Below are 22,078 nucleotides of genomic sequence, written 5' to 3'. Positions count from 1 at the left end.
CCAAGAGAATATCAGAGAAAAATACCACAAAAGTAAGAAGTTGAAAACTATTTTTCTGACAGTTTTCCTTTCCTGCAGCTTATCTGTGTGCTTATGCTCCCATGTTAATGAAGTCTGAATGGGAAGAATTAAACGTTGACTAGATGGAGTTTTGTTTTGGCAGATTTTTTGATTTTTGTGGTTTTTAGGAAGAATTTTATTCTGAACAGTTGACCTGTACACAACAGAGCTTTCCTTGGGAGAGTGTTCCTTTCCTATCCAATTAAACCAGAAACAAATTTATAGATAGTACAGTGAATGATTTGTAAGCAGCAAATTGCATGAAAAGGTGAAAAACCAAAACCAGTGCTGTACTTTGAAGATAACATGTGCTGAACCATATATTTAAGGCATAATCATTTAGCTTTGCACTGTAGCTACATTATTAATATAATAAGCAATCTCCTTAGAATACTTTAAAAGCTTTTGATCACACAGCATCTCCTGTATGAAGAGGATATGTATTCTGCTTTTCTGCAAAAAGTGTTTCAGGATGCTTTGCCCTGCACTTTTCATCTTGCTCACTTGATGGAGTGTACCTCCTTTCCAGACACACTGGGTATGTTTTACTTAAGTCTCTGCATTTCTCAGGACATATGCTGTAAGGTTTTCAAATTGACAAGAGGAGAATGACACGTAAGAATAAGTCATATACCAAACAAATTCTTCCATCTTGCTCTTTACTCATGGCTGGTCCTTGTTTCTTCAGACAGTAATCATGGAATCATTAAGGTTGGAAAAGACCTGCAAGATCATAGAGTCCAACTTTTGACCAAGCATCACCATGCCCGCTAAACTATAGCACTAAGTGCTGTGTCCAGTCATTTCTTGAAACTCTCTAGGGATGGTGACTCTTAACACTTCCCTAGGCAGCCCATTCCAATGCTTAACCACCCTTCTTGTGAATAAATTCTTCCTCATGTCCCTTCCTTAACCTCCCATGGTGCAGCTAGAGGCTGTTTCATTTGTTCCGTTGCTAGTCTTGTCTCCTGCTTGGGAGAAGAGACCACCCCCCATCTTTGTGCAATCTCCCCTCAGGCAGTTGTAGAGAGCAATAAGGTCACTTCTGAGCCTTCTTTTCTCCAGGCTAAACATGCTTATTTCCCTCAGATGCTCCTCATAAGATTTGTGCTCCAGACTCTTCACCTTCTCTGGGCATGCTCTAGCCACCTCTGTGTCTGTGCTGGAGTGAGGGGCCCAGTTAACAGTCACTCTGCCCCCAGCCTCTGGTGTTGCCTGTGGTTGTTGTGACCCAGGTGCAGGACCTGGCACCTGGCCTTGTTGAACATCATAAAATTGCCCTTGGCCCATCAATCCAAACTGTCCAGATCTCTCTTCAGCGCATTCCTACCCTCCAGCAGATCAACACTCTCCCAGCTTAGTGTTGTCTGTGAACTTACTTAGGAAACTTGATCCCATCATCCAAATCATGCAGGAAGGAGTTTTAGGTAAACTGGAATTACTGGTTTTCCCTACTGATATCCTGTTCATTTGATGTTCCTGCTGGACAGTTGTTCATTTTTCCATATTTGATTTTCAGTGTCCAGCTGTACTTGATGCTCTTGTGTCATCATTATTCGAACATTTGCTTGCTGTGTCTTCTAGAAATCCATGTAGTGGATTCAGAGCTTGTGGAGTCTGCATGGCATGCAGTGTGCTCAATGTTTAACTTTCTCTTTTAATTGAAATAAAACACTCCAAAAAAACCTCTCCTATCTTGTAGCCTTGCTTCTTCCCCTGTCCTTTTCTTTAACATTTTGGAACTAAACGAAACAATCATTTTTTTCCTCTCCCAAAAGCAACCTAGTATGCAATAGCTGTGACCTTTATTTTCTTCTGAATATTTTAAGTGCTGCTTGTTACCTCAGTCTGCTTGGAAGTAGCTTAATGTTTCTGTGACAGGCAGAGTGAGGGCTTCCTGACACCTTTAGGTGGAATAACAAGTGAGTTGTATTTGTTCTGTCTGTACGGTTAATGTGAGTTTTTGTGTACAGATGTATACATACACAATCATAGGGCTAGGTGCAAGTAACTGTCATATTGCATCAAGGTGTTTTTCTCCTTTTTACTGTCTTTACAGGTCTTGACTTTTAAAGAAATCAACTGGCAGATGATCAGAATAGAGGCTGATGCAATCCAGAGTTCTAAGCATGAAATAATGAGTGCTCCAGTTCGACTGATTACTAACCAATCAAAAATTAGGGTCACACTTAAAAGAAGGGTAAACTTGAAAAGTTTGAAGTCTTATTTTATTTTTTAATTTGTAACTCATGCTCTTAATGCATACATGTACATAGTAAAGATTTTAAATTTAGACCATATTGAATATAGAATTCCTTGAACTAAATTTATCATAACATGTAACTGATTGTAGATTACAAGAAATTGTAGAGTTTACAAGAATTGTAAATCTACAAGATTGTAGAGTTTACAAGAAATACTGCAGACAGGTTTTGAAAATGAAGACTTTATATAGGTCCCATTAATAAAATGGTTTGATCTGCAGAGCTTTGTTTATGATGATGCTTGTTGTTTTATCTCTCTAAATTCTGGTAATATTTAAACCACTTACATTTAGAGAAATGCAGCAGTTTAATATCTGATGCATGCCAAATACATAGAGTGAAGCATAAATATACTGTGTCTTAGGTACTCCTTAATTAGCAAGAGGAATAAGATTTAAAATAAAAAAAATGTTTGTTATTGCTTTTTGCATAAAACTTTTCTTTACCCTATGTATTTAATATAAGAAATTTAAGTACTTAGTTCAACTTCTTTAATTTTTTATTTTTCAGTTAAAAGACTGTAATGTTGTGGCATCTAAACTGGTTCTGATTCTGGATGATTTGCTGTGGGTTTTGACTGATTCCCAATTGAAAGCCATGGTGCAGTATGCCAAATCTCTTAGTGAAGCCATAGAGAAATCAGCAGAACAGAGGAAAAGCTTGGCTTCTGAAACAGCCCAGGTATGAGGATTGATTGTCTCACTGTATCATTATGTATGTATGTTCTACAAAACAACACAGTGTGGTTAGTTGTGTTATTTTAGAGAATATTCAGTTACTCATTTTCATTCAGCTGTATATCTTAAATTATACTGGGAATTAATCAGTTTAAAATGGTCTTTGCTTCGCAAGATTTTGTATATTGATGTTAACCAAAGAAAATAAAAGTAGTTCTCTTTCTTTACCCGTATACAGTGTGTTTAGACTTCTGTGTTTACTTAACTCTTTATTGACTGTTAGTAAATTTGTTCTCAAAATATTTTATGGTTATGAATTTAAATAATTAAGACACATTAAGGTAACCTTAATGTGTGGGTAGATATGGTTACTATAATAATTTAAAGTGCTTGTCCAGTTTGTTCTCATGATACTGAAAAATTAGCTTTTATTAAGAGGTTACCTTCATGCAGCTCTTGTTGGAATATATAATGAAAACCAATTCTCCTTTAAATATATTTCTGCTGGCATATCTGTGCTGTTGATGCTGCATGTAAATCTTGGTGTTGTTCAGCACATAGAGCAGGCTAGACCAGCTGGGCTTTGTGAGTGTTGAGGGGAGGCACCTCTTCTTATGTGTGAAGAAGCAGGACAAGTACACTGATAGAAGATAAGTGCTATAAAATAAAACATGATTGATTCAGTACAGTCAGTTGTAGAGGATCTCTTAGAGTAAAGCCAGTGTACTGCAACACAGTTCAGTTCTTTTGCTGGCCCTGGTGCCTTATGCAGTGATGTGAAGCTACAGCAATGTAATGGTTACCTGCTCTTGAGCAGGGAGGTTCTGGTCCTTCAGTGCCCTGTACTTATATCTCACCTGTTCTCTGACACTGGCACTGACTTATGTTTGACCCTGTTGTGATGTAGCCTGAGGAATTAAATTAGCAGAATGGAGCCCACTATTGGTTTCGTTCCCTGAACAGCTTGCAACAAAAGCTAGAAAAGTACCAGTGCTGTGAGTGACAGGGGTGTAAGGAAGTGTGAGGAATGGGGAGAATGGGGTGTGCCCTGGCTGTGCAGTACAGTGCACACAGCCATTAGCTCAACTTCGCTTTATTCTAAAACACTAAACTTAAATCTCAGTAATGATTCAAGGGGGAATGCATGTCATGCAGATTTTTTCCTTGTTTCAAATGCCTGTTTTGTGTAAGGAGGCAGATCCTGATGCTTGAAAGAAACAATAAACATTATAAATTGATGTGGCTGACTAAATATTTTTTCAGAGCTCTGCCCCTGCACCCAGCTCCCAGCAGGTGAAAGCGCACCAGACAACAGCAGCACCTGATCAAAACGATGTAATAGTAAAATTGTTTAATGATTTTGATGTTAAGGAAACTTCTTATCACTTAGTAATTTCCCACTTGGACCTACATATATGTGATGATATCCACTCTAAAGAAAAAGGTATTATTTTTTTTTTAAGTTGCATGTCTATGAATCATAATCTTCTTCAGGGGAGACATTTTGAGGAATACAATAATGAGAAAATAATAATACAATAAAGTCAAGAGACTTTAGTTTAGACAAATAGTTAGAATTGTCTCCAGTGTCTATGGATTCATGTAAAGCTATTTAGGTGGCTCTGTTAGGACAGCACTTCATTAATAAATGTAATTATTTTAGAATAATTGCAAAACCTGAGAGTGTTAGTACTTCTCTGCTTTTTCTGTCTTCTAGGAACTTATTCTATCAGTCTGATTGTTACTGCTGGGTCTTTTTCTTTTATAAGTTAGCTGGGTTATGAAGAATACAGTGACAATATTTTTGTGGCTTGAAGGGGTCACTATACAATCTGTTTCTTTAATACTCTTATAAATGCAAACTAATAAAAGAGTGTTACTCTTTGTGTTACTAATTTAGACAATTTGATATGGTCTGCAGCACATGGAAAGAATGGAATGAGTGTTCTGTGACCTTAAAATTTTGTGTGTAAATCTTGTACTGATTCTTTTTAACGAAAGCCTATTGCATGTAGTCACATTTAGAATCAGAAAAAAAGAAGACAAATAAGGGCATTTTTTCATGCCTTTCAAAAGTGATCATAGGGAGTGAGATACTACTGTATATCTAGTCACTGAAAATTTTATGGAAACATACAAGGTCTACTATATTATTAGTCACTGAAAAATTTATGGAAACATACATGGTCTGCTGAAGAAAAATATGAAAAATGTAGGGTTTAACAAAAATGCATTTCCTTGGTTAGGAAAGACACTTTCAAAATAGCAGAGCATGAATTTCACTGGCTGGAGACTTATTTCCTTACATGCAGTGTATCTACTGTGGTTGGAATTTATCACTCCTAGTGAGATCTTTTTATTGATCCTTTATTTTTGGAGTTTAAATTCAACAGTGGAAAAAGTCAGAAGAGAAAATTCTCAGAAGACCCCTTCACTGCAATATTTGTCAAATGAAATTATATTATATAGTATTCTTGAAAGTAAATGTTGACTTCAAAGACTGATTATAATCATATATTCAGTATAAAAAGTTTTGTTTCAGAAAAACTGCAGTAATGTACTTTCAACATGTTGTCTTTTTAGTAGCATTGAAAACAGCACACAATTTTTAAGTAGTGACTGAGTACAGAATTCTGCAAGCTGATCTTTAGAAACCAGTGAAGACTATTTAAATGAAAATTTTGAGGGAAGATAATGAGGTTGTAAGGAGAGACAGTAAAGGAAAGAAAGTAGGTGTTAGGTGTTTAAAGGATTACAGCAGCATGAGAACTAACATGCTGAATGCAATGTGTGCAGGGCCAAGCATTGTTTTGTTTTACAGACCCAAACAGACGTGTTACAGGAGGGGCCATGCAGCTTTCCTTCAGCTATTTAACAGTGGACTATTATCCATTTCACAAAGCAGGTATGAAGGCAGGCCTTTTATGAATTACCTGTGACTGTGACTATCTTGTCTGAAAGCTAAAAAAATTTGTGCATACACGTACACAGCTTGGATAATTATGCTCAAACCATTTGAAATGCACCTTTTTACTTCCTTCTATATGCAAAAACAAACAACAAAAGCAACAATCTGGGAACTAGTTTAATTTCTGTGAATGAGCTGTCTTAGGCCAAATGCTTTTCACTGTTTTGTTTGGTCAACAAAACAGTGTTTACACATTTCTGACATGAGGAGAATTTTGTGTTGACAGAGGAAGGCAGTACTGCATGTTGAGAATTCAGTAGTCGGATATTAGCAAGAATCAATCTGTTAGATTTTTTTCATATATAGAATGCTATCATTTTATGTCCATTTCCAATCAGTGTTTTGCTTTTTACATTATTTTGCTGAACAGGAACGTCAGTGTGTAGAGGCTCAATTTGTAGCCTTCTGTTAAGCAATGTTATTAAAAAAATCTTAGCCATTTCCAAAAGAAGTGTTTCTTACAAAAAAAGTATTTATGAGAAAAGTGTTTCTCATAAATAATTTCTAGTAGAAATCTAAAAATTTTAAAAGAGGGTACATTACAGAGCATGTGACAACAAAACAGGGTCTGATCATCTTCCTAATCAGATGGTCTGGAGCAGAAATCCACAACGTCATCATTCATGTTAGTCTGCCTCTACTCCCAACCTGTAAACACTCGGTTGACTGGTGATCCATACCAAGGCTGAGCTCCATCTATTCCTACTGGTCTTGCCCTGCCTGCCCTCTTATGCTCCCCAAAAGCCTGTGTTCATCCCCTGCAGCATTTCAGTTGTGTGTGCTGTCTCACCACGTGTCTGTGATCCTCACGAGATCACAGCCATGCGACTGCATACAGGGGTGTGGTGGCTCTGCTCCCGCATGCTGCTGCATGTGTTAGTAGTGTTCATGTACTCCAGAGAGGCAGTTGCCCAAACCGGCTTCCCAGAAGGGGTGTTAGAGCTTTCCCTATGGTGTTGCTAACAAAGTCCTGTAGATCCTTCAGAGTCTGTTTGCATGTGCTTGGAGTAACCCCATGCTGCTAGCCTTGTTTTGGAGAATCCCAGTGTCATGGGCTTCAGGCTAATGCGTCTTTGTCCTTTTGTTCCCTCTCTGTTTTTTTTCCCTGTTCCTTTATCTTCTTCCTTAGCTATAAAAATGATAATCGACAAAGATAACTGTGAAGAAGGGTGGGGAAAAATGTGATCTCTTGTGATAGGCACCAGCCTAAAAGTTTATTTAATGCTGCAATATTTGCATTTGGACGTAAAATCGCTTTTTTTTTCCAAAATAATTTTCCTATTTTAATAGCAAACATACTTGCTTATCCCCAGTATAAGTATCCAAAACTCATTAAGTCCCAAATAAAGTAAATTTTCACATGGCAGTATTTAAAGATTGATGTACCAACTGGTAGAAGTTAGTTGTTATTGCATCCTTATTATTGAACAGGTTAGTAGAATGTCTTTACAGAGACTACTTGAAGATATCACGACTTGTTTCAGAGGTTTGAATGCTTGACCAACAGAAACGTGTTGGAATTGAAAGCAGGAACAAAAGAATTTCCAGTGGGATTGATTTTTAAGGCTGTGTGTGCTGCAGCACTTCTTGAACTTACCTTGTTGTTTGTGTGCCATAAAGGTGCTAGAGAACCAAGACAAAAAGAATACATTTCTGGAAAGGGACCAGGAACTTCTTAGGACACAGTTCTGGCAGGAAAGATAAGCTTGGAAAAAGTGAGCATGAGAACATCGTTCTGTTACTTGCTCTCAATTTTTTTTTTTCAACTGAACATTTTTTTGCATGTTCTCACATATGACATTAATGTGTTGTAAGATTTCTCTGAACTGAAAATACTCAATGATGTTTTGAGTGTTAGTGGTGTTATAAGGCAGCTGGCAATGCTATATTCTGAGTGATTTCGTGAAGTGCTGAGACCTGGAATATGGAATGTATATGGAATATATAACTTCTGTTTTAACGTCTGGTATGACTGCTGTTGTTCTATAATTACAGCATGCAATGAGCTTATAATTCGAAGAATACTTGTGAAATAGTGGAAACTTGTCCTATTAAAAGCAAAATTTCAAATGAGCTAATATTTTTTTCCATTTCTCTTATTTGCAGGAGACAGCTGTGATCACTGGATGCATTATAGTGATGCCACTAAAACCAGAAGTGGATGGGCCAAAGAATTATTAAATGAATTCAAAAGCAATGTTGAATTACTTAAGCAGGCTGTGAAGGATCAGGTCATAGATTCTCCTCCTAAATCACCACCTGCTGTATCTCCTCAGAACCTACAAACAGGTATTTTCTTTACATCACTAATTCTCTACTTCCATGAAATATTAAAACTACAAAAAAAAGACTGTTCTTTTCAATGAGTCCATCACTATTCTTTCTTACAGGCAAGGAACAGATAGCGAAAGGAACATCTAGGGCTTCCTCTGTATCTTCCCAACAACCGAAGGGCAAACTGATGTCTAGTCCTATTGTGGTTAGACTTGCAGACTTCAATATATATCAGGTACATTTCTTTAAGTTAGTAAAACTGGGGTAACTCCACCCTTACTGTTATGTAATTGTGGTTTTTAAGGGACAATATGAAGCCCATTGAAATTAATGAGACTTTCCATTCATTATTGGGGTAGACCTTTATGAACGTGCTTCTGCTTTGTTAAAATTGTGATCCTATCACAATTTAGTGTTGGATCCAAGTTCTATTGTACTCCAAATTATGAATTTAATCTTTTCATTGTACTATCTTATGTGCCTAATATTTTAATATGTGGTTTTGTATATTATGCTTATATTTTTCAAAGTACATTTAAAACTGTTAAGAGGTTTTATTAAGTTTTTAAAATCTTTTTCTAGCCACTCTCTTTCTAGTGATATTTTGAACAGACGTTTTTACCATTTCCACCCCCCTTCCCTTTGTTAGAATTAGTTTTATTTTCTGGTTGTGGTCCAGATTGACTGTTCTGAGGCAAGTGAAATAGAGAAGGAGTGTGTCTCCATTAGGCAGAATTGTAGTGATATGTGACTATCTACTCTTAAATTTCAGGTCCTAACAAAAATGTTTAGTGTGTATCCCTTGTCACTGTGATTTCTGCTTGCTCTTTTTCCAATTTCCAACACTTGTCTGCCATGTCACTACTGGTGTTGTGGGAGATTGCAGATTGCTGCTGGGAGCCTTATCTGGATCTGAAGTGGTTTTATACTATTGTTTTGTACTGTTCGTGTTTCCATTTGCCTTCTGCTCTTGTCTCCTCCTCTCTACACAAACACATTTTCAATTTTTAAATTGGCATTATTTCTATGCAATTTCCTAAAAGCTATTTTTCTAAATAGATCATTTTACTTGAATTTTTGTGTCTGTCAATGCAGATATGTTTGTCTCTTGAAAACAGCTACATAAAGTGAAGCAGGCTTATAAAGGTCATGTTTCCAGGCAAATTCTGGTAGACATCATCATATATTCAATATTAATACATTGGGTAATTTCAAACTAACAGTTTGACCTACTAACTATTGAATGGAAAAGCTTTGTTTTGGCAACATACTTTTTAAACTAGGACACATTCAGTGAAATTTAAGGTCAAATATATATCAAATGTTGGTTTCTTATTTGTTTGATAATTAACATTGTAAGGAAACAGAAATGGAGATTACTGTTCCATAGCACCTTGATTCTCCTGTGAAGCAGACCTTCAGGCATATCCAAGCATACACATCTCTGCCAGGTGCATGCTGAACACCTTGCTTGACACACAGTGTGAGAGTCAACCTGTCTACTGGAATTTGTTCTTATGACAATACAAGAACTACCTAATGTGTGTAATAAACTTATCTAGCTTATCTATCCCTTATCTAGACCAGACTGTATGGAAGTACACTCCATCCAAGCATAAATGCTTAAACAGGAGCTGTAGTATTTGCAATAAAAAATCAGATCATTCTAGACTTCTGCTGGACACCTTTGAAAGTGACCTGCTGCCTCTTGCCTTGTATGAAGGAAGGGGATCTGGTACCTTTAGAACAGTTTTCTTGTGAAACTCTTCTATGTGAGTCATTTCTGCTTCAAAGCAGTTAAGTGTTTGTCACTGTTCATCAGCACTTTGTGTTGTACTTTGTGTTATGTTGTTTGGGGGCCTACACCCAAGAGCAGTGGAATGTTACCTTACTAGGGAGTACCATGCAACTACAAATGCTTAATCATTCATAAAAGTGGAATGTGTTAATGAAATAATTTTTTATCATTTACAGGTTTCAACAGCAGACCAGTGTCGTTCTTCCCCTAAACCTCTGATTTCTTGCAATAAAAAGTCACTTTATCTTCCACCAGAAATGCCAGCTATTCATATTGAATTCACTGAATATTACTACCCAGATGGAAAGGACTTTCCTAGTAAGACTTTCTTATGTTTTTGGGGTTTTTTTTGTTTGGTTGTTGTTGTTGTTGTTGTACTGATGCATAAGTTTTGTGTGTTACTTTCCCCTTTCTGAAGCTTAAAGCTTGGAAATAGGTAATGGCTTTCTAAAATGGATAGAGCACAAGACTGCTCTGTTTCCACAATGCTTACTCCTGCAAACTCCTATTAATACTGGTTTATATAAACATGGTTGTTCAGTCTGAAAACACTTGCAGCATTTTTACTGGCACATGAATTATTCGTTCTCCAACGTCCACATATTGTTTCTGTAATTTCACTGTCTGACTACATAAAAGAACTCAAACTATTGAAACAATACCTAAAATGCACTGAAGAACTGCTGGAGTTATTGTAGGAATGTCTTCTGTGGCTGGCCTTGTTTTATATACAGAAATGTTAGTGGATTTCTTGGGGATGGAACTTGAGGACAGCAGATTTCCATGGTCTTCCCTTTCCTCTGTAATGAGAATATTCTCCCCATTTCTTCAGACTTAATTCTGTTCTTAGTTTTTATACACTCAAAAATTCAGGTACTTTCTTGGAGTGAGGGAAGGAAGCATCACTTCAGGTATGCCCTAACAATTCTTCCTTGAGACTAAAGGACTGGGTTTCTGTTCATTCTCTGATGAAAAGTACTCTCTGGTGAAAATGTAAGTTTGCAATAGTTTAAAACCAAAGAAAACCCAACCCATAAACATTTTCCTTATTCTCATGGTTTCTTTTTTTTTTCTTTTAGTTCCGTGTCCAAATTTGTATGGCCAGCTGAATGCTTTACAGTTCACATTGGATCAGAGAAGTATTCTTTGGCTAAACCAGTTTGTGTTGGATTTGAAACAGAGTCTTATTCAGTTCATGGCCATGTACAAGTTAAATGACAATTCAAAATCAGATGAACATGTTGATGTGAGAGTGGATGGACTAATGTTAAAGGTATGCTGTCATTGAGTAGGGGTTTTGTGGTTCTTTGCAAGACTATTTCTTTTGTTATTCTCTTACAAATACCTAAATGAATGAAAAAATGCTTCTCTAAAAAACTCTGCAGAATATGATTTTTTGAAGACAGACATCTTGTTTCCTGTAGTCCTTCATCTGTGCCCTGGTATTTTGGTTTGGGTGTTTTGGTTTTGTATTGAAGATCTGAGTGGGAATACTAACAAATTATTTCCCTGTGGTCAGCGAACTTGGCATAGCAGAGCTAAAAAGAAATTGAGCACTAAAGTAAAAAAACGAGTGAAAAATTAATATTTGTACTCTATATTTATGCAAAGGTCCTCCCTTGTTCCTCTAGTTGTATTATATCAAAGCTCTTTTGTCTTGTCGATGAATGCTCTAGAGTAAAGAAAGCAGTTCATCTGAAGGTTTATTTCCTTCTCCAAAACCCACTCTCACCATTTTCTATTTCATGCTGGCTGTTAGTGTAGTTCAGGTACATGAGTTCTCTGATTGTTTATTGCAGAGGAGTGATGCTTGTTAATGCAGCTGAACATCAAATTTTTGCTTCTCTTGTTTTCTGCTTCTTTGTAAAAAAAAGGAGTATGGAGCAGATAAATTTCCCACCCAAACCCTGTTTGCATTGGGCATTTCATTGTATGGTTTGCAAGATTCAGAGGTGAACAGAATTAGTCTCTTCAGTGGAGCCCACAGGAGAGGTTTCAAGGGCTCTAAAAAGTCAGCATATGGAGAGATGGTTATGTTTCTAACCTCTTGCTACATTCTTAATGGAACTTTACAAGGACATGGTTTGTACTGAATAGAAACAGTTATTAAGAGCAAACAACTGGAAATCTGCAAGTACAGATTAATCTGATATTGAACAATTATATGAGAATAGCCTACTAAACTACGAGAGGATAAAAGTATTCTAACATCTCTCAAACCTTGATTTGAATTAATGATGTCACCCTGTATTAACAGCATTATTTTTATTCAAGCAAATGATGAATTGATGAGTGGTTAATTATTTTATTTAGGTTTTTTTTTCCTGAGTCCTTGTGTTTAAATGAAGAAGCTTCATTACCCCCATCTTTGTGTCTTTAGGGATGATTTTTTACTCCTGCTTTCTAGGTTCAGAATGGAGATACTGTGATAGAAAGCAGTGTCACTGATATTAGCCAAACTAGAGTGACCAAGGTTCATATTAACAATTTAAGATTCAGGATTTGGCATAAAATAAGTTTACTTTAAAATGTGCACTAAAAATATGCAAGTTAATTACAGTGTGCTGAACTATTTGTTGTTCTTAGGAGTTGAGATATATTATTATTTTCCTGATTAAACAAATATATTATGATTATCAGATAATTGTCAAAAATACCTGATCTAAATTCTGCAATATTAAGAATATTACCTGCAGTGGCATATCTAACTGATTGCTTGTATCTTAACAAAGAAATAAAATACTGTAGTACTTGGTATGGTGAAAAACCCTATCTGACATGCCAGATTGAACTCCAAATTATAATTCTCTGTTTTTCAAAGCCATAAATTTTGGAAACACTTTAAGAAACGTTCTACCAAGCTGCTTGTGTTGAGGAAATGAGCCACTTCAGCCTAATATAGCTGAACTAAATTTAAGACCTTTAAATAAGAAAAGCCTGAGACCCTTATGTTTCTGTGCAAATATTGATGAAAAGCATGAGACCCTTCTGTTTGGTACAAATATTGATGCCAAAGCATCCTTCTTAAAAATGAGAGAGAACATAAATCTTAGTGTGCGAGCCCAACTTATCCCTGTTCTGTTTCACTGTACTTGATTTCTCATAAAACTATAATTATATTCCTTTGTATCAGCTGTCATGGCTATTATTTTGTTTCTTTAATTGTATACCTTGTTAATCTACATGGTTTTAACTAGAAAAAATTTATTTCTCCCTTGCAGATCATCATCCCATTTGAAAACAAACCTGAAATTCATAAAGATCAACCTCGTGCACTTTCCATTCAAAGTTCAGAGATGATTGCTACGAATACCAGATGCTCACCAAACTGCAGACACTCTGATCTAGAAGCTTTGTTTCAGAACTTCAAGGACTCTGAATTTTTCAGTAGAAATTTCACCACTTTTCCTAAGTCCCCCAAAAATTTTAATCTTTTACATCCAATCTTCCAGAGACATGCTCATGAACAAGATACCAAAATGCATGATGTTTATAAAGGTTATATCATTCCAGAATTGAATAAATATGCATTAAAGACATCTGCAGCTACTGATGTTTGGGCCATGCATGTTTCCCAGTTTTGGATCGATTACGAAGGAACAAAAAGTGGGAAAGGCCGGCCAGTAAGCTTTGTGGACTCCTTCCCGCTTTCCCTTTGGATTTGTCAGCCAATAAGATTTGCAAAGTCACAAAAAGAGCTTGTATCCCGTAATCAGACAGCCGTGAACATTCCAAAAAGTGAATCTAGTGATCTCTCTAATAGATTGCAACGTAAGAAACTTCTAAAGGAGTATTACAGCAGTGAGACGGAGCCTTCAACCAATGGCATTCAAATGTCTGAGACTTCAGGAGTGCTTTCTGAAAGCTCTTCCTCTGATGCAGATGTACATGTTCTTGTCCATGTTCAAAAACATGTAAGCGTGCAGATCAATCACTACCAGTATCTTTTTTTGCTCTTTCTCCATGAATCTCTTGTATTGCTCCTGGAAAACTTAAGGAAGGATGTAGAGGCAGTGACAGGAAAACCTGCAAAGCAAACAGATGTCTGCATTGGGATTCTACTGAAAACTGCAGAAGTAGCCTTACTGCTCCATCCAGTGACTCAGGGAAACCCTTGTAAATCTCCTGTTGAGGAAGAAGGAAGTACCATGGCATCAGAACTCTCCCCTGTGGGAAATGGGGAAACTCTTACTTCAGAGAGTAAATTAGTTGGTAGTAAGATAGTGGAAGCCAGTATTACTAATTTTGGTTATGTAAATGACTGCAAGCCTCTGAATGCTGAAGTTAATAAAGGAATTTTAATAGATCCTCTTTTGTTTAAATCAGACAGTAATACGGATTTTCAGAAAGCAATGTCATTTTCCGATGATGCATCAGATAAAGGTTTGGGAGATACGAGTGAAGGAGGAAGCAGTGGACTTTTTAGTAGAAGTGATTCTGAAGAGGTCTGTGGACCTCTAAGTGAGAAAAGTAGTTTGAATCCTAGGGATTCGGTGTCCATTCTAAATAAGAGAGAAGATTCTACTGAATTTTTCATTGATAAAGAGGATGACAGAAACATATTCTCAAATAAGTTAAATGAGCAGGAAGGTACAACTGAAGGCTGTCCTAACCAAGTCGCTGACTTGGAAACAGAAACTGCCTTAGAATCTGAAGAGCTTGAAATCAACAAAGACAAAGTGACTTCAGTTAAAATGTTTGCATCCCAGTCTTCTTCAAGGTATAGAAAATTAATACTAAAACAGTTTTCCTACTCTTTGAAAAGACTTAGAAATCTTGCTGGCCACAGACTTCCAGTACTTTCAGCAGTCAGGAAGGGAACATCTTAAGAGGTGGTCTCGATGGTCCTTCCAACTCAGGCTGTTCTGTGATTCTGTGTTCTAGTAGATGAAAATTTTTAAAGCATGTAAAAAGTTATGCAGTATCCAGCGTTCAGTGAAAGTTAAAATGAAGTGTTAATTAATTGATTTAAACTATTTACTTTTAGTTTGTGTTAGGAAATATGTATTGAGAGAAGTATTGACATATATACCTATATGAATATGTGTTGTTTCTACATTTACCTTGTCTTGTCAAAGGATTATTGAATAATCAGACTTTTATTTATATCTTGCTTGGTTTAGAGGAATTTTTAATGTAACTTCCATGCATTATTTAATATAAATAATATTTTCCTCATATCTTTATATTTTAAAAGTGCTAAGCCCAAGGAACGCTGCTCGTCCAACCTCCCTGCATTCTCTGTTTCTTACAAAAATATGAAGAGAAGTCCATCACAAGTCTCTCTGGATACCATCTCTATTGATAGTATGATGCTAGAGGATCATTTGATAGAGAGTGATGGAAGTGACAGTCAAAGCTTTCTGGAGAAGGGTAAGCAGGTTCCACAAAATATTTTTAAGCAATACATGAAAATGTTGTTTGTTATTAAAGTCATGCTCAAAAGGTTTCTAGTCCAGCAAATCCTGGATACTTTACAAGACTATTTCTGTTACCTTCACCAGCAATATCAAGTGTATTCACCATATATAATTTCAGGGGAAAGCAATAATGTGCACTACTTAAGCCGCACCATTTAATTTTAACACTGCTTAATTTTCCTCTCTTAAGGAAAGTAAAAGCATTGAAGTGCTGTGTTGCAAATCTGAATTAGGCAGAACTTGTTCCTTGCTATGCTTGAAAGCAACTGCTTTGGCTGCAATACTTACAGGTTGGAGCCTGAATCAGTGTTACACTTGAAGTGGTAAAGAAGCTTTCATTTTAGAAGTGGATGAAAAAGAAACGAATTTTCACTAATGCTCACTGTGCTGATTACCAGTCAGATAGGTTTGGTAGTCTCCTTGCAGTTCATCCCTCAAGTACTATTTCCCAAGTATTGACTGTCTAATAGCAGGTATTTGTCCAATTTTTGCTCATCTGTGTATATACTGATGAAATATTTTTCCCATGTCAGGAAATAGAGTAAGAACACCTTATTGATACCTCTTTTCTGATAATTCTAATTTGCATAAGACTGGTTTTTTTTTCTGTGGGATTTCTCTTCAGTCTAGAGCAATAATGAGAAGACTGCTTCACTTGCAAGCCTGTTATATATTTGAATTGTAGGAGTATTCCTGCATGTGCTTATGTGGGAGTATGCCATGAAATACATTTTCCATTTTAAATAAGCTTTATATGTCTTTTTAGCTTGTTAAACAATATTTAACTGCTGCTTAAGTATCTATGCTTTTCAGTTGTCAAGGAAACACTATTATGATTATGATTGCTCTAATGAAAAGATATGTAGCTTACTTCTCTAAAAATACAAGCATCTGCTCTAAAGGCACTGTGCAGTATTTTAGGTACACAACTTGGAATTTTTTTTTCTGGCTGCATCACATTTATATTATTTGATTTGGAAGACTAAAATATGCCCTCACAGTTTTTTTTAACAGTGCATGTAGAGTGCTGTATTGGTTTTGTCACTATATCCTGCTTTACTTTTGATTAGCATCTAGAACTTGGAACTCTCTGTAAGAGGAATGGATTTGGCAGTTCAGTCATAAATATTTGTTTAATAAGCCACTCAACTCGTATTAAAAAATGAGTTAATGTGTGCATTCACTAACAGACACTGGCTTTATTCTTAATGTAGGAGTGATTATGTTGTGCTAACTTTGCATGTTTTCTGATGTGTATTTGGAAGGTATTACAGCTGCAAACTATCAAAGCCCATCAGAAAATGTCCACGAAGGAGGCACAGTGATGGAAAATTGTGATGGGTCATCTCCAGATGCCATGAGTGCTGCTTCAGAAAATGCCCATGAGACTAGTGAAGAAATGGTAATGTTATTGAATTCCATTAGAACACATGATTCTGTAAATTCAACCTTAAAGCACTACTAAAATGTCTCCTTTTAGAGGTGATTTTTTGAGTCATTAGAAAAATGAACCCAAAATATTAGTAATGATGATGGATACACATCTTCTGATACCAAAGCTGACTTAAAACTGGCTTCTACTTCTTTTTTAAAAATACTGCAACTCTGTAAATAGAGAAAAAGGGCCGACTACTATGCAGGTGACCAAAGTTTAGTAGCCTATCCTAGCTTTTTAACCTGGTTTGATTCAGCACTGCAAGTGCTTGGTTGTGCTTATGATATGCATAAAGTTGAATGCAGTTGTAGGTAATGTCAGATACCTGACATTTCAGATATCACATAGGTCATATGCTTCTCTGTCAGTAAGGAAACTATCTCACTTCCATGGCTTTTCTAGCCAGTTCTGAATTGGCATCAGTACAAGTGTCTGTCTTTTGGACAGACTGTTGAGCAATCCATTATGAAGCTAATAATGCATACAAAAAGAAAAGAATAAAAAAATGAGAAAACTTTTTGCTTCTCTGTGAGCAAGGATTTTCAATACAAAGGGTTGTTTTCCTTTTGTGATGGAAAAGGTTTAGACATACCTTACAAACAATCTCTGTAAAATCATTTTATGTTTTATCTGGGTTTTGTTGACAGATGTCTGTTGTGGTTTTTCAAGTATTTGGTATTAATGGTGAAATTGACATCAGAGGAGAAGACACAGAAATATGCTTACAGGTCAACCAAGTGATACCAAACCAACTAGGAAATATTGGTGTTCGACAATATCTGTGCAACAGAACTGTTGGTAAGAACTAAACATTCAGTGTGTTGAAATTGGAGCTGGAAACATTTCATCCAAGTAAATAAAAATGCAAACACAGTTTTATGTTAGACTAGCATCCCTTTTATGCTAGTTTAGAACTCTGATTTCTTTCTTCATTGCCATACATTAAAAAGGAAGAATAAATAAATGGAACTGTGTATGATCATGTGGGTTAAAAGGTGCACTGCATTGAATTCTGGTCATTTGTTTGCTTTTTTGAAAATGAAGTAAGCTGCATTATGAGCTGGTTTTGGCTGAGGTAGAATTAATTGTCTTCATAATGACTGGTATGGGGCTATGTTCTTGGATTTTGTTTTCTGTATTAAAACTGTCTTTGTCTTAAGCCACGAGTTTTCTGGCTTTTACCCTTCCAGTTCTCTCCCTAGTCCCACTGGTGGGGGGTGAGCGAGAGGCTGTGTGGAGCCTGGCTGCTGGGGGGTGGAACCACGACACATTGCATTGTGTGACTGTTTCCTGAAGATGGAACTCCTTATGACTCTAATAGTACTTTGCTTTATGTACCTTCCTTTGAAGGAACGTTTCTTTTTTTTCAAGATCAGTTTCTCTAGATTAAATAACACACACTGTTTAAGCAGGCTTATAATATGTGGTTTAAGAAAATTTTAAACATTTCCTCTGTCAGGAAATATGAGCTTTAAAGACAAACAACTGTTTTTAGTTTGGTTTGGGTTGGGTTTTTTGTTTGTTTTGGTTTTTTGGGGGTTTTGTTGGTTGGTTGTCTTTGGTTCTTTTAAGCTTAATACAAAGAGTGTAGTTTCATGTCAAATATTTGCACAGCTAGATCAGCCAGTGTCTTTCAGAGCTGTTCTTGGGCATGAGTACAATATATACACACTTTGCCAGAAAAACCGAGTTCTCATGGATGAGGTGTTTTCCTTGTCATGATGTATTGGTGTGGCAGCTCGTGTCACAGGCTGATCTGCTCCCCTCTGCCAGCCTTCTACATGGATTGCTGGATGTAAGCTCTATTGCACTATAGGGTTTTTGGGGCAGATCCCTGACGCATCAGCTTCTCATTCAGTTCCTTTCTGATGAAATAGCTATAGCAGCTGTTGGCTGCCATTTTCTTATTCCAACCTTCTATCAGCATGGCTTTTGTTCAGCAGTTGCTTCAGCTTTGGAGGTGGTACAACCTTTGATCCCCTAGCTAAAGAACACATTTACTGGTAAGCTGAGCCACTGCCAGCAGCTGCTGCCTGAGCAGCTGTTGCATGATGTTGTAGTCAACATCTGAAGGCTAGGAGAAGGTCCAGCAGGGAGGACTCATGGCTGACCTTCAGTTCATACAGGCAAATTGACTTCTGGTTATCTGCCATATCCTCTGTAAAAGCGGGAGGGAGTAAATAATATGAACATGCCACCTTCCTGCTCTTGTTTGTATCTACAACTGGAGCCTCTGATAATGATAATGCTTCTCAGCTGATAATGAGAGGCTTGTGCACTGTCTAATTATTTTGTGGGTAGAAAGGATATAACATGATTGGAATCTCCAAATACTTCCACTTCGTATCTCTTCCTTTCTTTTTCTGGCAGGTACCTGAATGGATGAGCCAACAGCACTTTTTTTTTGTTTTTTATGCATTGCTGGTCACTCCTATTCTGTAATGTACATCTTCTCTCCACTGATCTTTTCACTGTGATTTCTGTACTGTCAGGAATCTTCTGCTGCTGCTCCCTGTGTCCCATATTAATTCCTATTAGAACTAAAAGAGAAAAAGTTTGGAAAAAGCTTGAGAATCAGATCAAGAGAGACTGTTTAAAAGAGTTAATAGTAACAAAATACAACTAAAAGAACAGGTGAGCAAATGTGTACGATAACATCCCAATAAAAGCAACCTCCCTCTTCAAGACCTTTAATAAAACTTTCTCAAGTCCTGCATTAACAATTGAAACCAGTAATCTGAGGAACCATGCAATGCAGTGAATACTCAACTTATAATTACAGTCTCCAAGATGTTCTGGATGAAAATAACCATTTAAAATGTACTATACTGTTAATGCAGTAGATGTAAAAAGGGAAGAATGTCGCTAAAAGCTGGACTAAGTTGAGGGCTACATGGCAGCTGTGCAATTCCCTGCAGGACTAGATGCAGGACTGCTACTTTATCTGATCTTACCTTGCAGCAAAACTAAAAGAAGGAGGGAATGGAGTAAGGCAGAAGTATTGTGGGAGGGCTGTGCTTTTACTGAGATCTTACCATGCTGAACCTGTTTGTTAGAAGCCAACAGCAGTTCACAGCAGCTTCCAAATTTTTAAAGCATTTTTTACTTCATCTTCCCTTGACTCTGCCCCTTTCAGGTATCTGGAAGATAACTAAAGTTGACTCAAGGCTGAGACTGAATGTGTGTTCTTTTCCTCTGTTCTTTTTCTGTGCTTTAGATCCTTCCAGCAATGATGCAGGCACTCTTTTCAGGGGCAGAAATACTTAGGGCAGCTACTGCTTATTTCTTTATCTGTATGTGTGGGAAGTATATGGATCCTTGAGGGAAACAAAGTTTCCCAAACCAGTTGCAGAGATTCATTGAACAGAGTGGTCATTGTTCTTCTGTCTGGAGAGTGTCCTTTCTTCTGGGCTGCTGGTAGTTTATCCACTTTTGTCTGGACTGAGACTAAAAAGATAGTTGATACTTGAAGTATGGTTTTGGTTGGTTGCTTGGTTTTTGGGGTGGGTTTTTGTGGGGAAGGGGAATATGAGATTTAGCACTTCTCAAACATTGGAAAGATGGAAGGATGGAGTCGTGGCTGTCAGTGTTGTGGAAACGTCTATTCACAGAGGTAACAAAGGGAGAGATTCTGGTCCACAGCAGAGGCTGAAGGTTCTCATGTACATCTTGTCATTAGTCTTTATCAACCCAGATCAACAGTGTGTCCATCTAACCCCACTCTAGTGCCAGTAGATAAGTGCACAAGTCCTGACTTTGCTGCTGTGCCAGGTCATCCATGAACCTGCACACTGTACAGGAAGAGGAACCCAATTAATGTACAAATAGGAAAGTAAATCAATTGCCTTGTCAGGCTGCTGTAGCTCTAGGCAGTGTCTGTTGCATGATGAATTGACATAATGTGGTTGATTTTTCTTGAGTTTCTTTCTTGAGGTAGCTTTCACATTTCAATGCTTGTTTTTTCTGTTACTGTGATTGTGCTTCTTGTCATAGAGATAATTTCTGTAGGTCAGCCATCATAGTGATGACATGACTTGAGAATCCCATGGTGTAACTGTTTTATACAAAAAATGGTTGCTGCTCACTGCCCACGCCTTGCAATCTGGTTACCTTAAATTTTTATTTTAGTTTACTTTAGTTTAGTTTATTATGGTTTTTAAAACTTTTTAGGTTGAATGTTGTAATTGTCCTTATTGTTTAAAGATACTGAAATTAGCAAGAAAGTGACAGAGTTTTTTTAACGTTCAAGTCTATTGCTACTCAAGTAATTCATGTATGGTCATACTCTCTATCTTACTGCATTGATGCTCATGGTTCCTAAGTCAGGAAGTTCAGCCTTGCCAAGAAAATACCTGCTTTCCTGAGAGAGTGAAGTGACTTTAATGTTTTTCTGAATTTAAATTTAATGACTTAGTGGAAAAGTGTGCAAAATAATTGATTATTCATCGTCAAGGCACCAAGGAAACATTTTTTTTTTTGTGGAAGGTGATACTTCTGCATTGTCTTTTCTCTTGTCACAGTGAGGTACTAGCCTTTATATGTACTCTTTATTTTTGTAATTTGAAGTGCTATACTTAGAAATTTGCTCTGAAGTTCTGTATTTGCAACACTGCCTTTTACAAATAATAACTCTATGGTACTTTTTGGAAAATCAGTTGGACAATAAAGGCAGAAATAATTACATCATAATTGATTTTCTGTACACTGCAAAATTTTAATGCAAATTTGTTTTCTTTTTGCAACAGGTTCTGACTGTAAATCTGTGGCTGGACCTGTTAATTCATCACCTGAGATTAGTCTGAGATGGGAAAGCGGGCCTAGTGCTGTTGTACATTCCCTGCTAGCTGTAAAAAATGGGTTTCTTCAGTGTCATGTGGAGAACTTCAGTGCTGAATTTCTAACATCTTCTCTCACAAACATTCAGCATTTTCTAGAAGATGAAACTGTCGCAGAAGTGATGCCTATGAAGATAAAAGTTTCTAATGCAAGGATTAATTTAAAAGTATGTTAACAATGAGATACTTGGCTGCTCCAAAAAAATTTGTGTTCTTGTTTCTTTGATGATAAAGTACTAATCTGGATACAGTTAACTTCAAAGAAACTGCTATCATACTCTGAAAGGTCTTTAGATAACACTAAAACAATTTTAAAATCCATAGATTTGGTTAGCTCTGTGGTATGC

General features: G+C 36.8%; 1 protein-coding gene across 1 annotated transcript in view; it reads left to right on the top strand.

Moving 5' to 3' along the window:
- UHRF1BP1L (UHRF1 binding protein 1 like) overlaps positions 1-22,078 on the top strand; it is a 34,259-nt gene that overhangs the window by 6,357 nt on the left and 5,824 nt on the right. Inside the window, exons 5-17 of the mRNA XM_031057556.1 lie at positions 2,120-2,260; positions 2,835-3,005; positions 4,265-4,445; positions 5,823-5,906; positions 8,076-8,258; positions 8,360-8,478; positions 10,218-10,359; positions 11,121-11,314; positions 13,263-14,761; positions 15,239-15,414; positions 16,727-16,863; positions 17,544-17,694; positions 21,642-21,898. Of these exons, the coding sequence (XP_030913416.1) occupies positions 2,120-2,260; positions 2,835-3,005; positions 4,265-4,445; positions 5,823-5,906; positions 8,076-8,258; positions 8,360-8,478; positions 10,218-10,359; positions 11,121-11,314; positions 13,263-14,761; positions 15,239-15,414; positions 16,727-16,863; positions 17,544-17,694; positions 21,642-21,898 (3,435 nt within the window). The remainder of the gene's footprint in view (positions 1-2,119; positions 2,261-2,834; positions 3,006-4,264; positions 4,446-5,822; positions 5,907-8,075; positions 8,259-8,359; positions 8,479-10,217; positions 10,360-11,120; positions 11,315-13,262; positions 14,762-15,238; positions 15,415-16,726; positions 16,864-17,543; positions 17,695-21,641; positions 21,899-22,078) is intronic.

This window comes from Geospiza fortis, unplaced genomic scaffold (genome assembly GCF_000277835.1).
Source record: "Geospiza fortis unplaced genomic scaffold, GeoFor_1.0 scaffold186, whole genome shotgun sequence".
Taxonomy (NCBI): domain Eukaryota; kingdom Metazoa; phylum Chordata; class Aves; order Passeriformes; family Thraupidae; genus Geospiza; species Geospiza fortis.
The sequence above is the reverse complement of the archived record's forward strand: the minus strand, read 5'-3'. Positions and strand labels throughout refer to the sequence as shown.